Source organism: Sesamum indicum, linkage group LG6 (assembly GCF_000512975.1).
Source record: "Sesamum indicum cultivar Zhongzhi No. 13 linkage group LG6, S_indicum_v1.0, whole genome shotgun sequence".
NCBI lineage: Eukaryota > Viridiplantae > Streptophyta > Magnoliopsida > Lamiales > Pedaliaceae > Sesamum > Sesamum indicum.
In genome coordinates this window covers 2,893,987-2,909,687 of record NC_026150.1, presented here as the reverse complement: position 1 = coordinate 2,909,687, position 15,701 = coordinate 2,893,987, and the positions used below count along the sequence as shown (strand labels likewise).

At 37.0% G+C, this 15,701-nt stretch overlaps 1 protein-coding gene across 1 annotated transcript; it reads right to left on the bottom strand.

The window, feature by feature from the left end:
- On the bottom strand, positions 1-15,321 carry LOC105163479 (myosin-6-like). Its single transcript, XM_011081836.2, has 39 exons — positions 14,807-15,321; positions 13,774-13,902; positions 13,290-13,433; positions 13,031-13,176; positions 12,798-12,954; positions 12,629-12,687; positions 12,365-12,524; positions 11,657-11,806; positions 11,434-11,570; positions 11,187-11,333; positions 10,943-11,044; positions 9,767-9,824; positions 9,577-9,678; positions 9,040-9,077; positions 8,827-8,953; positions 8,549-8,719; positions 8,336-8,467; positions 8,096-8,205; positions 7,944-8,004; positions 7,142-7,319; positions 6,840-7,045; positions 6,595-6,714; positions 5,835-5,933; positions 4,653-4,865; positions 4,409-4,548; positions 4,137-4,248; positions 4,021-4,050; positions 3,819-3,896; positions 3,564-3,734; positions 3,051-3,206; positions 2,746-2,940; positions 2,168-2,296; positions 2,020-2,090; positions 1,832-1,931; positions 1,671-1,727; positions 1,529-1,585; positions 1,314-1,394; positions 1,128-1,210; positions 1-541 (listed from the first exon to the last, which is right to left on the bottom strand). Exons 1-39 carry the CDS (start codon positions 14,807-14,809, stop codon positions 427-429), a joined length of 4,524 nt encoding a protein of 1,507 aa, XP_011080138.1. The 5' UTR covers positions 14,810-15,321; the 3' UTR covers positions 1-426.

The window sequence follows — 15,701 nt, the reverse complement described above, 5'->3', positions numbered from 1 at the left end:
TAAAATAACTCAACCATGATTTCCAAATATTAACATGGACAGAAACACTCGTACAAACGCGTGTATAGACCTATAAAAAAACCAAATAAACAAACTCCCTTCTCAACAAGGAAGATTTCTATATTACATGGAAATGTCGGATAAGTACAAGAAAAAATGTACCTGTCCCCTAACTCCACAGAAAGAATGCTGCCATTCCGGCAGGGACGAAAACAACATAGAAACAAAGGAATCTGCCCATGGAATCAATTTCCCCAGCCCCTAATATTGTAAAACCTTCATAAATACCATATGATATAAAGAATAAATTATACAGCAAACCTATACTGCCAAAAATGAAAAAAATAACGGATTTACAGTGCACGATGGATCTGTGTTGATCATGGCACGTTACCATACCCAAACCCAAAATGGACGTTCCCGGCCTTAGTCATGTAAAAATTGGAAGGCGGGGTTCTCACGAAGGTCTTCTGCGGGCTTGACGTCCAAGAAACCCTTAACTTGGAGTGAAGTAGAGAGTTCGTCAACTGAGAATGGGATGCTGCATTGCACATACAGACAGGTTAATGACTTTACATTTATGTTATGCAACACGAGAGAATTGAGAAGCAGGACTGTAGGGAACTTTCGGCATCTAGAGGAATTTGTGTTGATTCAACAAGGTAGCTACCATATACACCCAAAGGCTCATCGAATTCGATTTTTAATCAAAATCTTACTGCAACTTTTATTTCATTTAATGCAATTTTTATTTTGTCTAATATATACACGGTGGGTGTACAAAAGTTAACACCATTTATTTCATCTAAGTTGTGGTGTCTATATATGTTAAAAGCAATAGGAGATGCAATAGAATTTAGAATAAATAATGGTTCTGGATGGAAATTATATCAGAAAAAAGTTCTCATAATTTTAATCTTCTAACCATAATTCAACTGCCCCTATATTGTCCCGAACCACAACCCTTAGTAAAAATTTGGAACTTTGAGGGATATATATGTAACAATGAGGGAATATGAAGCGAATATGTAGTGGCTGAATGGAAAAAGTGAGACGTTTGAGGCAAAAAGTTACTTTTGCTGGAAAAGTTTCAGAACTTTAACATGGCAAAATAAGTAGCTGATTACCTTGAACTGTCGTCCAACAGAAATGAGTTGCTGACAGGATTGTTGGAGTCCTCTGTCATCAGCACCCTCATGCTCGATATGACCTGTTATTTAAGTTTGAAAATTAAGATAACATTTTTCGTTTTCGAGAATAACAATAAACTCTCTGTGAGAAGAAAAAGAATATTCTGGACATAATGTACTTACCTCCGCTGACACACTTCTTGTATTATAATTATCATCCCAGTATAAAGTGCAAATTCTGTACAGCTGCTGGACGCTCAGAATCTGAGGATCCCAACAAATTTCCATGTTAGAAAATTAACTTGATTTACTGCTCAACCTGCTGCTATACAATGAAAATTTTCCTTTTTCTTTTTGGTGTGGCGGGGAAGTGGGGAAGTCAAGGGTAACCAACTTACCGGACACAAATCATTGGTGATTTCATCATAAGATATTCTGTACTTCTGATGTATAACCTGTGGGGAAAATGAAACAAATAAGGTGAATTCATAGAAACTTACTAAATAGTGCCATAGAGATTAATGCAGATGCAGAAAGTACCAAGAAGCCAACAGCCTGTCTTATGTGTTTGAGCTCATCCCAAGCTGAGCCTGCATACTGGGATCCAAGAATGTTTTGTCAATATAAGAAGATGAGGAAGAAACAGTCGGTAGTCGAACAAAAAACTTGTGCATTCTTGATATGATGATGACAAGATTTACCTCATCTTTTGCTTGGCAGCACCACAACTCTAGCTCAGCCAATCCAGCTTTTACATACTCGCCGTTGCTGAACGTACAACACTCACGGCGTAGGAGAAGACTAAAAGTTGTACATTTGGGTAAAATTAGTAATCTTCCATGGTAAAGGAAGTATAGAAAGATTTCAAAGTCAAAAGCCCCCTAATCACCTGTTAAAGAGTTGCACATTAATGTACGAAAATATTTGAGTAAATATCTTCTGAACAAGAACAGGGGGAACCTGGAAAGACGACAAACTTGTTATAATTTCGAAGGGAACAAACAGGTGAATAAAATGCAGAATAAATAAGTACATACAAAATTTTCTTTCAGTGTACTGAGAAGGGAGTTGAGACAATCAATGATGCCCTGCCAGTGATTTGACGGAGAATCTTTGCCAAAAGACCGCCCAGATCTTAGCACACTTCCTTTGGAGGTTCTTGGTGCCTGAATTTCATTATAGTTGTCAAGATCAGAACCTATCATCCTTATTTTTGCTATGCAACACTCACTCACTGACTTCGGAAGAAGTTATACAAACATTAGAAGTACTAATAAACACAACATGAGCACATGACGATAGTCATATGCTGGCTGCACAATGGCAACCTGATGTGCAAAAGAAACTGTTCGTCGAGGGAATAGTTCAACTCATAGTCCATAACATTTCCAGTTGGATATCTTGAAGTTGTGAGGGTTTTGTTTAATTGTTTTTACTCTACTGCAAAGCCAAATGTAACTTAAAACCAGAAGTTGACACATATGATGTAAAATCCGTTAGACAGATTGTTGGTTGTCTATCTGATTCTCACTCTATCAGATAACGAATTGTTGGTTGTCTATCTGATCTCACTCTATCAGATAAAGATTTGCAAAAACCAAACAATTCCGCGTACCTGAATGCATAAAGCAAGCAGTGATCCCAACTCCTTCTTCAAGTTATCTCGAATAATGCCATAGATTTTCTCGACATATGCGGTAAGCTGCTGCTTGAAAAGCAGAGCTGGGTATTTGGCTTCAACTTGGCGCACGGTATCAAGTGCAGCTGCAGCTGCGGCAAGGCTGACAGAAGAAGGCGATGACCTGAACCCCTGTAAACAAATTTTATTTTTAACTTTTTCCAATATTTTGCATATTAACTCACAGAATAACCATGTTACGTATACCACTTGAAAAGAAAACCATGAAAGAATCTGAATACCATTGTCATCCTCCCAAACAGGGAGGTTGGTGGTGGTGGTTTACGAACTGGGGTCACACCAGCTGCGCCAGCAGGTTTCATACTTTTTTGAAGCAAGAACAACAGCGTAGAGGTATTTGACAGCCAATAAGCCATGTGATCATTGTTGTCTTGATTCTGCAATTAGTTATTGCTCAGTTAATTCACATTTTTGTTGTTGAGCATGACACTGCCTAGTTCAGGATTATTTTCCAAAGATCTTAGGGACACGTGACTTACACCCACAAAATCCCCAAGTAAACACAGGTACATGAAAGCAAAAAGTTAACAAAAGACTGAATATGTCAAATGCTCGTGATGTACGCTGCAAAATTATCTAAACAATTTGTAGAATGGAGAGGTGAAGCACTAATTTGAATAATGTGGGAAAATAATCTTCCCCCTGCAAACATGCCTATATTGCACCAGAAAACTTGCTCGAGTAACATTTCTGCATATCCCATTCCATTCCATGTCATTGACAAGGAAGCTTACCTCTATGGCTGAACCAATCATCTGAATAAGACGATCAAACACACTTGTGCGCTCAGCTTCAAAAGATTTCCAGTGCAAAAGGCATTTGTATATTGTGAAAGCTGCAACGGGCTTGCCTTGACTGAACCCCACATCTTTCATTACACATTCCATGAGTGCATCAACATCCTCCTGCGGAAAGTTCAAGATTATCTGTTCCGGTAAACCAAGAGATAAAAGGCAATGGAACAAATCATAGTTTTTAGAAGAACGAACATGCTGACGATCAGTAGGGGGTCTCCTTGGTTTGCTCTCAGGGATCTCGGAGACTTTTGCTGGAGTATGTAGTATATCCTGCAGAAGTCAATCTTCATGTAAACCAAATATAGAAAGAGAACTGAGGTATAACCCAATCGTGTGCTCTGTAGAATCCAATTCCATTGTTAAAGAAAGAGAAGCCTAAATAAGTTCTACTCACTTCATCGGCATGGTGGCCATTTTCCAATATCTGCACATAAGTCATGACAACATCATGTGAGATTGAGAAAGAGGTACAGGAGACAGAAAAGTGAATTTTCTTGAAAAGTAATCAACCTTGGTTGCTAAAGCTGATGGATTTTCTGATGCTCCCTTAGAAGCGGCTGACAAGGTTTGCTGCCGAAGAATTTTGTTCTCAGATTCCATGTCCGAAATTTTTTCTTCAAGCCTACACATTAAAAGAAAGATAACTTAAAACAAAATTAAAAATAATAATAATAAGTCAAGCATAAACACTATAATTACTGCTGCAAAAGAACACAAGCTTACATTATCTAACTTCAACATAACTAATAGATTTAACTAATAGGTCACACAAAAAGCCTAACCTGTGCATATTGGTCTTCAACTTAACAATCATCGACTCTGCCTCCATGGCTTGCTTCAACCTCTCCTCACTAAGTTTGTTTGTTTCTTCATATCTCTTCTCGGTTTCATCTATTTTTGTTTCAAGAGAGCTAACTAAAGCCTGCAACAATGCACAAGAGGATGGAATAACACATCCAAGTATATACAAAAATTATTTGCACCAATTTAACCTTTCATTCTTTAACATAATAAGTCTGATCATACCTTGAGTTTTTCATTTTCAACAGCAAGCTTATCCATCATTTCATGGTCAATGACTGGAATTTCCTGTATTACTGGGACTTGCTCAGCTGCCAATTTTGCAGCCTCCCTTTCCTTTAACAACATGTCTTTGGTTTCCTTGAACTGAAGCTGAAGCTCTTGTAAAGCCGTCTGTAATTTTGTGTTCTCTTGTGTTTTTGCTTCCTCTAGGTCAGCCTACAGAGAGATGGATCAGTGAGAAAAAAATGAAAAGAAGACTATGACACGGTCTCAGAACTATATAATTAGAAGAAAAACTGGTCGTGCATCCTGCTCTTATTACATTCATCATATGTCCTATTTCTAATTATAGTTTCGTGATTTTTCTGCAAAATTCCTATTCACATTCCTGAACCCTGGTGATATTTTGAGCACCATCTCCATCTGATAACCAAACCTCAGACCAGAGGATGTAGTTCCAATCTCTCATTTTATTGCAGGAAGAATCCGGCATCCAGAGGTTCCAATTAGAACAAAAACTAAGTGTACGCTAACAAGTACCAACATTTTTCTCTTGCATGAACAGATTCAAATACCAAACAAAAGGATGAAACAAATATGAAGCCTGCCCTGCTGCATATGTAAACTAATTTACAAGTATGTTTGTTCTCTAATGTCCTCTCTTTTTCTGTTTCACCTCAAAGGGGAGGGATGGACACACTGTAATTGATTTATGAGCATCTTCACTAATGTCTTTTACATCTTCACAGTATAAGGTTTACATTTGACAGCATATCTGGTTCACTCCAGTCTTTTGGACTTCCATACTTGTATTTTTTATAATGATTCTCAGTGTTTCTCTCGGTATCGGTTTGTCTCCTTATTGCTAGTCAATATATAGTGGAAAAACACTCAAAAAAGAAATAAATATAATAAAAATTGAAATCCTTTTAGTTTTATTATACTTGATTGGTGGTAGTAAAATGTTCATTAACAGGGTTAGGCTTGCATTTTCACTTATGCTGCCACAGAAGAACTGCCTTTATCTCAACCACAACTATATATGGTAACAATCACAATCTTGCAGCAAAAGGATTTACAATTAGTTGAAAAACTAGGTTACTCAAAGTGGTTTCCAAAATGTTGGCAACAGAAGCATAAAAAAAGGGAAAGAAGAAAAACAAAGTGTCAGAAGATTCAACATACTCTCATTCGTTTCTCAAGCTGCAATCTCCAAGTCAATTCTTCAACTTGCTTCTCTAGTTTATTCTTGGCAGCTTGCAGGGCACCAGTTTCTCTGGCCGCCTGTGGTTTAACATGATAATATATATACAATCACATTAAAAATAAGATAATAGCACTAGTAAAACCATCAAACAAGTTCCAAAAACCAAATTATTAATTGAAGTGGACTTTCTTGTCTCTTCACTTTTTGAAACGGACTTTCTTGTCTATTCTTCGGAACCATTTCTGTCAAGATTTCTTATCATGCTAGAAATTTACAGATTTATAAAGACAGATATCCTACACAAGAAGAATTAGTATAATGCAAGTAGGTAAGTACTTTTATGCTCCAACATCTATTTGTAATCTCGTTTTCCTGATTACCCATGTGCTTGGCTTGTATTTTACATTTTCCAAGACATTTGACAATCTGGCATAATATACACTCATCTCTGAGAGCCAGATATAGAAAGTGCAAATGTGTGAGCATTTAGTACGTGTACTGGTGCATTTCAAGCCATTTCAACCCTTTCAAAGAACAACAGTTAGTTCTATGTCCAATCATCCTCAAATAATATCATACACTAACAGGGTATATTCATCTTATTTGGCACATATAACCAGACCAGACAAGTTCCGTCTACATATTTTCACCTAGAGAAAAAGTTCTAAAGGATGTGACAGTGGAAAGACAAAGTGCAGGAGAAAGCAGGGAGGGAGAATGAAGGATATAGAGCATGACCATCTTCAATTTACGCAGTTCTTTACGTGCAAGTCTTGCCCTCCATGCACATTGCGTGGTAAGTGCAGCTCTTTTCAGCTTGATATATTCTGAATGTGCTAAGAATTCACGGCAATGACTCTGGAATCATACAAGTAAGACATCAATATTTTTGTCCAAAAGAAATTAGTTGTAATTCTTTGGTGAACGAAAAATCAGAAAGACAACCATGTCTCATCAGATGATTAGCTGAGAGATAATGTTACCTGAATCACAACTGCTGCTTTTGTCTGCTGTCTAAACCGCAGTTCATTACGTGCCGCCATGACACGCATTCCTGTCTGAATTGAAACAGCAGATGAGTGCAGTTCTTGGTATGCTTTCCTGGCAAGATACATTCGCAGATCTCTCTGGATTCTGATACAAGAAGCCTCCCTCCGCATGCCCTCATAAATGTGTCGAGTAAGTTCTCCTGTTAATTAGCAAATAAAAGTCCACAATGAATATCTTGATACATATCCGTTCAGAAGTCTGTAAAGAAAGAATATATCCAACAAATATCACGTACCTCTGCACACAGATTGAAAAAATATTGCTGAGCGACGCAATAATATGAAGCTTTTTCGAGCCATATAAGAACGAATTTTCCTCTGGATAATGCTGGCTGATCTTCCCAATACTTCAGTCCTTCGAGCATCCAGCTCTGCCATCTGACCGGCCCTCAGAAACACTTTTGTTTTACCAATCTGCAAAAGCAAACTGCACTGAGTAAAAGCAGTTTCATCCCATTGTTCTAAATAAAACTGGCCAACAATAAAAGTTAATAAAGTTTATGTAGGACCACATCATGGTAGAGCAACAGACATGCCAGAGATCTTTACTAATATGGCATTGCAAAAAAGGGCACGAGGGACTGACGTCTTGTTCGGGTCACATGAGACATTTTCGAATTAGTTACAAAAATGAAGAGAAAACAAACAGATCTGAAGTAAGGAATTTGCTCACGCATCCACAAATTAAATACAAAAACATGATGACTTGTTGGCCTGGTGTTCATAATAATAGTTTGAGGTGATACTGGTATCAGAAGCTTAAATCACTATGAGGAAGTGGCAAGAAAGGTAATATCATTTCTATGCTTTTCAGATATGAGAATATAATTGATTGATAGTTTAGACCATGATAACAACCCTACTACAAATGCATGCTTCATTTCTTTAACATTCCGTCACTGGGATTCAAAAGACCTTGGAAGCATGAATTTATTTGAAAACAACAAAGCTATAAACATGGAAAGCACAGTGAGAAGAAAGTTATTTCTGGAAAACCAGTGCATAGATACTTTAGACTATCCAACGAATTAACATTACCTGATAGCCTTGAAGTCTAACTTTCTCCAAAAGCCTCTTGCAAACTGCAACCTCATCCGTACTATCATGAAACCAATGAAGCAATTCAGGTGAAAGGCCAATGTTACTGATTGTCATTATCAGGGGGAAGTATGATGATACAGTAACCATACCTCCCATCCAAAACTTCAGGGGCAAGGATACCAAAACGGTCTACAAATTCAACAAAAGGTTTTTTGGTAGGATATCCAGCACAACTTATCCTAATAGCTTCCATGACCCCCTGGATAGAGCAGGTAACAAGTACAACAACAAAAAGGTGATGTCAGCTAAACTTGTAGCATTAAAAAGAAAGGAAAAAGAAACACAGTAACACACACACACACACAAAAGAGACGAATCAAATGTATTACCCCACAACGCAGCTGTTGGAGGACATTATAATTTTCAAAGATAGCCGGCTTAAGAAGGTTATTTGGCTTTACACAGCGTATGTAATGAGGTTCAGTGGAACTCAGAGTTTCAAGCAGAGATTGTAGTTGTTGCTGCAAAATGCATCACGTGAAAACTTCACATCTCAAGTAACAAATGAAAAGTCAGATTGATGAATCTACAGAAATTCATACCTTAAACCTTGAGCCAATTGAAGAAAATTTTGATTGTTTAGAGGACTCCTCATTTGATACTGGAAAAAGACCCGAAACAAATGAACATTTGGAAGCATTTAAGAGGGCCTGATGCTCAGCAATAACATAATCCTTGTTTTTGTCCAGAAACTGCTCAGTTTGATACGTCACCTGGTGCATATTTTGTAATCCAGCTTTTCAGTGAAAGCTCACCATGCGAGTCCTAGTAATATCTTTCAATGTAATACTTGATTTCAGAAACACACAATTTAACTTACATCACCGGCGTAATGTGAAATGGTGAAGTCAGAACGAGCTAATTTCGGCTTGCTGAAGCGTTTGTGGTTCTTAAAAGTCTGGTACAGCTTTTGGGCAAACGTTTCATGAGTTGAACGTGGAAACATGCTACAAGACAGAGTAGTCATAGCGAAAGTCAGTAAACAAAACAAACAATTGTAAACATGTAGTCCCTTTAATGGTGAGATACTTACCAAGCTTCATCAAGAAGAGCTATTATGCCACCTGGCTTCTGAGTAATTTCAAGAAAGACGTATATATTAGACGAAGAAGATTTAGGTAAATTAGAACCAGATAACATTTCTCTAAAACTTAAATAAGTATTAAGAATAACAACTTTGCTTGCCCATAAACATAAAACTCACAACTAAAGATGCCAGTCTACACGTCTAGACAGACCAAGAGGAAACAATACTCCACGATTCAAAAAAACAACTTTTGGATATCAAATCTTGAAAACCACAAACAATCTAGGACTGAAATTCCAAATTAATACGAGGCAGAGGAACGAAGAAAGATTCTCCATACCTAGAGTCTCTTATGCATTAACACATTCCTAAATTAAGACTATGATAAGTATAAATAGTAATCCTACACCAATATGGTATATAAGGTCAAACAAAAAAATACTAGTTATGTAAAGCCAAAAATATAATCACTCGTGAATAAAGCAAAATGACAGTCCAAAACTGAAATCCTCACTGAAATTGGCCGGGCACGGGGAGCACAACCTTTTCAATTAGATCCAGAACATCTTGATTGTCGATGAACTCTATGTAGCTCCAGTTAATTTCTTCTTTTGTATATTCCTCTTGCTCCATTTTAAAAACGTGCTGCCACATAAGACGTTCAATATCATACAACTCAAACAAAGACAAAGTAATAAAAGATGACCAAATGAATGGAAAAACTATAGGATACCTGATTAAAGTGCTGCTGAAGCTTCTCATTGGTCAAGTTTATGCAAAATTGTTCAAAACTGCAGAAATATACAGCAATAGAATATAAGAGTGGTGTTCCTGAGAACCATTTTTGTAATTATTGAGCTCAATGGTCAAAGAAACACTAAGTTAGAAAAGTGATGTAGATTTTTCAAAACTTGAACTAAGATTTCAATATGGAGTGTAATATCATTCACATCATTGTGTCCAGAATGGGTTAATAATGTAACACGTATGTTTTGCGACAACAGGTGGATCCAACAAAAAATTACAAGCAGCAGTTCATAAGGCTTTAAGACATCTTTATCACGCAAAAAACCCAGGCACACATGAAATAAACAACCAAGTTAGGCTTTTGCAGTAGAACAATGAAACAAACGCATTGGCAACCCCACAACTTCTTGGAGAACTGCAGCATCAATACTTAATTTACTCATAACTTCAGATCTTCAAAATATAGTTTAACAGTTACAGAGAATACTACTTATTTTTAATGGAAAAACTAAAAAAGATATGATGATAACAATCTCTCAAACTGACTGTGATTTATTCTACATTTCAGAAGAACCAATGGACCATATTTCCCATCCGTATTATCTATTGTTGAGCTGATAGGATCACTAGGTCAGAAATGGAGATGCCATGGATGCTAGGAATACTAGTAAGGGGGAAGAACTGCCAGTCCTAGCTTCCAGGTTCTGTATATCAGAAGTAATTCCTACTGTCGTGGAGCAGTTATAGACAAGCATCGCTCTATTGTAACTAAGATGTCTCTACAATTAGTCATATATTATCTTCAAAACTTTAACATTTCAAGTCCAAAACATAGGAATGAATGTGAACTGACTAATATGGAGTTGGAGTGCCAACCCGCTCCGCATGACCACTCAAGAAAAGGAGGCCATTGGGCATGCAGTGTTTATAGATTAGGTATGATAAGGTTGATATTAAGGCATTAGTTGGCTAAGACATTAGCGTTGCTCTATCCATTTGCCTCCGACTCCTTCACAGACTCTGCTGCAAAGCCCAGCCATCAATAGCTTAAACAAATGCAAGAAAAACTTATTTTGTGTCTCTTGTGAGAAGATTCCTATGCAACCGATGAAAACACAAATGATCATGGCAACAATGAAGACACAGCATACCGGTAAAGCACCTGTTAGTCTTGAAACTCTCAAATCCGTAGATATCCAGCACCCCAATTAAACATTTTGAATTGGGATCTTGACCAATTGAACTATTGATCTTTTCCACAAGCCTGCAAGTAATGATAAAGGAATAATACTGGATTTTCAACAAAATATGAACAAGAATTAAGCATTAAAGAAAGCAAATTGGGCTACTTCAGGTGTAAGTATTCACTGATATAGATCTCCTTCAACCATAAAGATGAAGCTTACCAGTCAAACAACCTTGAGTAGACAATTTTGGCCAAAGCATCTCTACTGGCAGCAGCTGCCTCTGGATCCAACTCCTTGGTGATGGTCTCATCACGGGTCACAATTACACGTTTGCAGAGGGAATCCTCCAAAGATTTTGCATCACACCTAGAAAATTCAGAATTTCCTTGTCTATTAGCAAGGAAGACCAAGAACAAACGGATAAGATTTCTTAAAATTTCATGCATGTCCCAATAAAATCAATTACATGAACATCTCAGCTGCTGTTCTTAAATGAAACCAAGATTTTTCATCTTTGGGCATGGATGAATCAATTTCCTTCCCCTTCACAAATTCAATATTTCCAAGATGGAGTATTGCAGCTATAACCCGAAATATTGCATCCTGAGAAGTAGAAAGGAAACAGAATCAGCAAGAGAATGTAATTGAACTTGCAGACATTTTTGCATGTTAAACAACACAGTTCGTACCTGTTCCTCAGAACTGATGCCTACAGTATCCATTGCCCTCCTTGTTGCTATATATTCTTTAGAATCATCAACCCCATCTAGCTCATAGCAATTCGACTGGTTCAAATAATGAAATGTTCTTGGATTTCCCAACTTGTACTTTTGAATATCCTGAGAGTAAAGGAAGCAAATACCATTTGCATTCAGAAATGGAGATTTTACGAGAGAATCTGGAACAGAGACATTGACATGAATTAGCAAAATTATGAAATTACAGAATAAATAATCCGGAAGGACAAGGCAGCCCAATATTTGGCCTCTATATCATGTAAACGTAGAAGGATAGACCTATACTGCATGTTTAATTAAGTAACAAACTTGTAATAAAATATAGCACTGCAAATAACTTCATCCTCTTCACTAAAAAAAAGAATTTCTGCAAATAACAAGGAAACTGAAAAAATGGCAGTGCATTAGGAATGCGAAATATATAGATGAAATGTGTGAAAACATGCAAGATAGACATGCTAAACTAATTAATATTAGTCTAGAAAAAACAAAGAGAAAATATGATCTCAACTTATGAAGCACCGTGCCTTTTTTATTAAATGGAACGTGAAATAACAAATTATCATTCAAACAACACTGCATAAATGAATGATGCACTATGAAATATCTACAGAATGAGAGGCTTGAGAATAAGAGAAAACTGTGACAGAAATACATTACCTCTGGAGGTGCAGCACAAAGCATATAGAAACAGTGGTAGTTTCTCTCAGGATCAGACACCTGACAAACACGAGATCTTTCAAGCAAGTATGTCCTGACTGCAGCCCCAGAGATTCTACCCCTTTGATCAAACTGAATCTCGACAAATTTACCGAAACGACTACACAATAATTGTTGTGAATCAATTGACTTGGTATATAACACTTTCAGAAAACAAAACAAAGTCATTATACAAAGCAAGACTATGCATAGAATCTATGGTACCTTGAATTATTGTTCCTCACTGTCTTTGCGTTGCCAAATGCCTCGAGAACAGGATTTGACTGCAACAAAGAAAACATAGAACATAATGTGTGGAAAATTAGCTGGGACATTAATATTAACTATCACATCAGCCAATCTGTATGAATGACTGCATGAGATTCTTTATTACCTCAAGAACTTGTTGTTCCACTGTCCTTCCCTCAGCCGCTGATCGTCCCCCCATGTAAGCCAGATATTGCATAAGTAATTTTGTACTTTCTGTTTTACCTGCTCCACTCTCACCACTAACCAAGATCGACTGACTTATTCCTTCATTCATCATCAGCCTGTCCAAAAATATGAACTTTTAATAGCAATATACAAATAAAAAAAACTAAAGCTGAGATACTATAGACTACACGCCTGTATGCAGCATCTGCAACAGCGAATGGATGGGGACTCAGCTCACCGAAGGCTGCTCCTTTATATTGTGCCATCATATGACTATCATAGAGATGAGGTAATCTTTGAAATGGATTCACAGCAATCAATATATTTCCAGTATAAGTCTGAAAAAATGGTGAGAAGAACAGCTTCAACCGTATTGAACAAGCATTATTGGTGATATAGGATTGAAGGAGAACAAATTTTTTATGAGATGAACAAATTATTTGGGACTTACATATATTTCATTGATGTCATATCTTGATTTTAAATTATCCAAAACTCCAGGTTCATGCAAATATGCCAACTTGGTCATATCATCCACCCCACAAGGTGGGGCTTCAGCATCTTTTGGGTAGACATTAGAGGACTTGACCGCAACCTGCAGAAAACAGTTGCTCACATGCTGACTCAGCTCATCCTCGAGTGATTCGATTGAAAAGTAGAACTAGGAAACGGTTTATAAAGTGTCTTGTTTGGATAACTGAACTAAAAGGCCAATTTCATGCCTGTTTCACCAGAATGTGCTATAACGAGCACAAGAATTTCCTGAGACTAAAACACACATGGATGAAATTGAGAAACAACAGTAATCATGCATAAGCAATTTGAAAGAGATGGGAACTGATGACAGTCATGCATGAGCACTTTCAGAAATAAATCCCATCGAGCAAAAAATATGAACCCTCATTGTGCTTCTAAAGTGTTACAAGGACACCCACCGTCTTCCCTGATGTACATAGCACCTTGATGTCTTCATTATTAACAGCTACAACTTCACCATCTATCCAGGCTACATCAGGGTCCTCCAACCACACAAGAGACCCGACCCCTAATGTGATCGGAGCAACCTGCAAAAGTTCAACAGGGTTTATTTACTGACAATGACCACAAAGAGTTGAATACAATAACCCGAAAAGAGAAGGGCATTCTTCGACCTCGTGCAAACATTCTTATGATATACGAAATGTATAATGACCTTGAAAAGCCCAGTTCCAGGTATTAAGATGGAGTATTATTAGGCGCATGCAACATACACACTACACAAGTCCATTTGATCAATTAACTGCTCATAACTTCAATTTTAGTTTATAACAAATTTACATGGAAGTCTATCATTGATCTTCAAATTGTCAGTTGCCAGTTCTATTGAACAGTGGATAACACACATCACAGAATAGTTGTGCATATTTACTGACAGAGGAAGACGAAAGGAACTCATGAGTTTTTCCACACCTTGTATTGTGGGAGAGCTTTCGGACCAACATCAAGATACATGGCTAAGCAGTAACATAATTGAGGTCAAATCAAACACACATAACCTTTTATGAGTTTTCATTCGCTAACAATTCATCAACTTAAAAGCCCATTTTTCAGACAATTGACAGACAAATTCACAAAGTGATAATGTACAGCAAACCATCACCACTAGAAATCAAGCACGAGCACTCAGACATGCACTGGCATAAGAATACACCAGAGGTTTAATAAGCTAAAATAGCCTCAACCAACAGGTCAAGAAACAGTGAATTCTTATGCACCGCAACTACTCAGAGAGAATGCACGCACAACAACTATATTAATATCCAAAACTATAAAGAACTCAATAAAGAACAAAAGGTATCAAATCTTGAAGTGAACTGAACCACAGATCAATTCAAGATTCCAAGAAAACAACAACATGTCATAAATTATTAAGCAATATCAGATGCACTTGAAGAACAACCAAATAAATCAACAAATAAAGCTCACTACCATCTCGTAACAACTTCAATCAGATCAGAAACTTCAATGCCGCCTCGATCAGCCTTCACTCCTCAAGAACGCAAAAGACAACCGTTCACGCAAAGCAGATCAAAACACCGCAGCTTCTACTACTTGAATAAAAAAAAAAAAAAAAAAACTCATCCAAAAAATAAAAAAAAAAAAAAAAAAAAAAACTCATCCAATAAACCACCGCAATTTAATAAATTTCTGCAACAAAAAACCACCGCCAATCCAAATAACAAGTTCCTGAACTCCTCCAACTACTCTAATAAAAGGAAAAAATTTACACAAAAACAAGACAAGATCTGAGAGCACAATGAGCTTCGTATTTACACCTTTCCGATTTCCCAATGAAAAGAAGAAAAATCGGAGAGGTGCAGAGGTTTAAATGAAAGAAGAAACAAAAATAAAGAAATTTAGAGAGAGAGAGAATTGAAACTCAAAACCCCCCACACTTTTGCAATGCTAAGCAAACGACTCTTTTTAATTATAACAATTTTCCATTTAATTTCTTTTGGTTTTCTAAGGAAGGTCTATTTTCTGTTTTCTCTCTCCCCACGTTCTGCGGGATTTGATCCTGTCCGAAATTTTAATTAATTAAATTAAGTTGAATTAATTATCACAAGTAGCAGTCGCCAATGCACAACGTTTGTTGAATGAACTGAATTCCATAAATGCCCCTCTTATATAGCCGTTATTGCGAACTTGGGTTTCTTGCGGGTCCCCCCCGTTTTGAAATGGCCGGGCGGTTGGGGTTGTTTGTTTCCTTCCTTTTGTATAGAAGATAGATACACATCCAATTTGCTGCCTTTCCTTTCCTTCTCTTTTCAGCGATTTTTTTTCTCTTTATTTTTTTAAGAGGTGTCATTATTTTATTTAAAAA

Coding starts and splice junctions, on each gene's coding strand:
- LOC105163479 (XM_011081836.2), bottom strand. Junction 5,934..6,594: donor AACTGCGTAAATTGAAGATG/GTCATGCTCTAT, acceptor GTTAAACCACAG/GCGGCCAGAGAAACTGGTGC. Junction 4,051..4,136: donor CATCAGCTTTAGCAACCAAG/GTTGATTACTTT, acceptor ACTTATGTGCAG/ATATTGGAAAATGGCCACCA.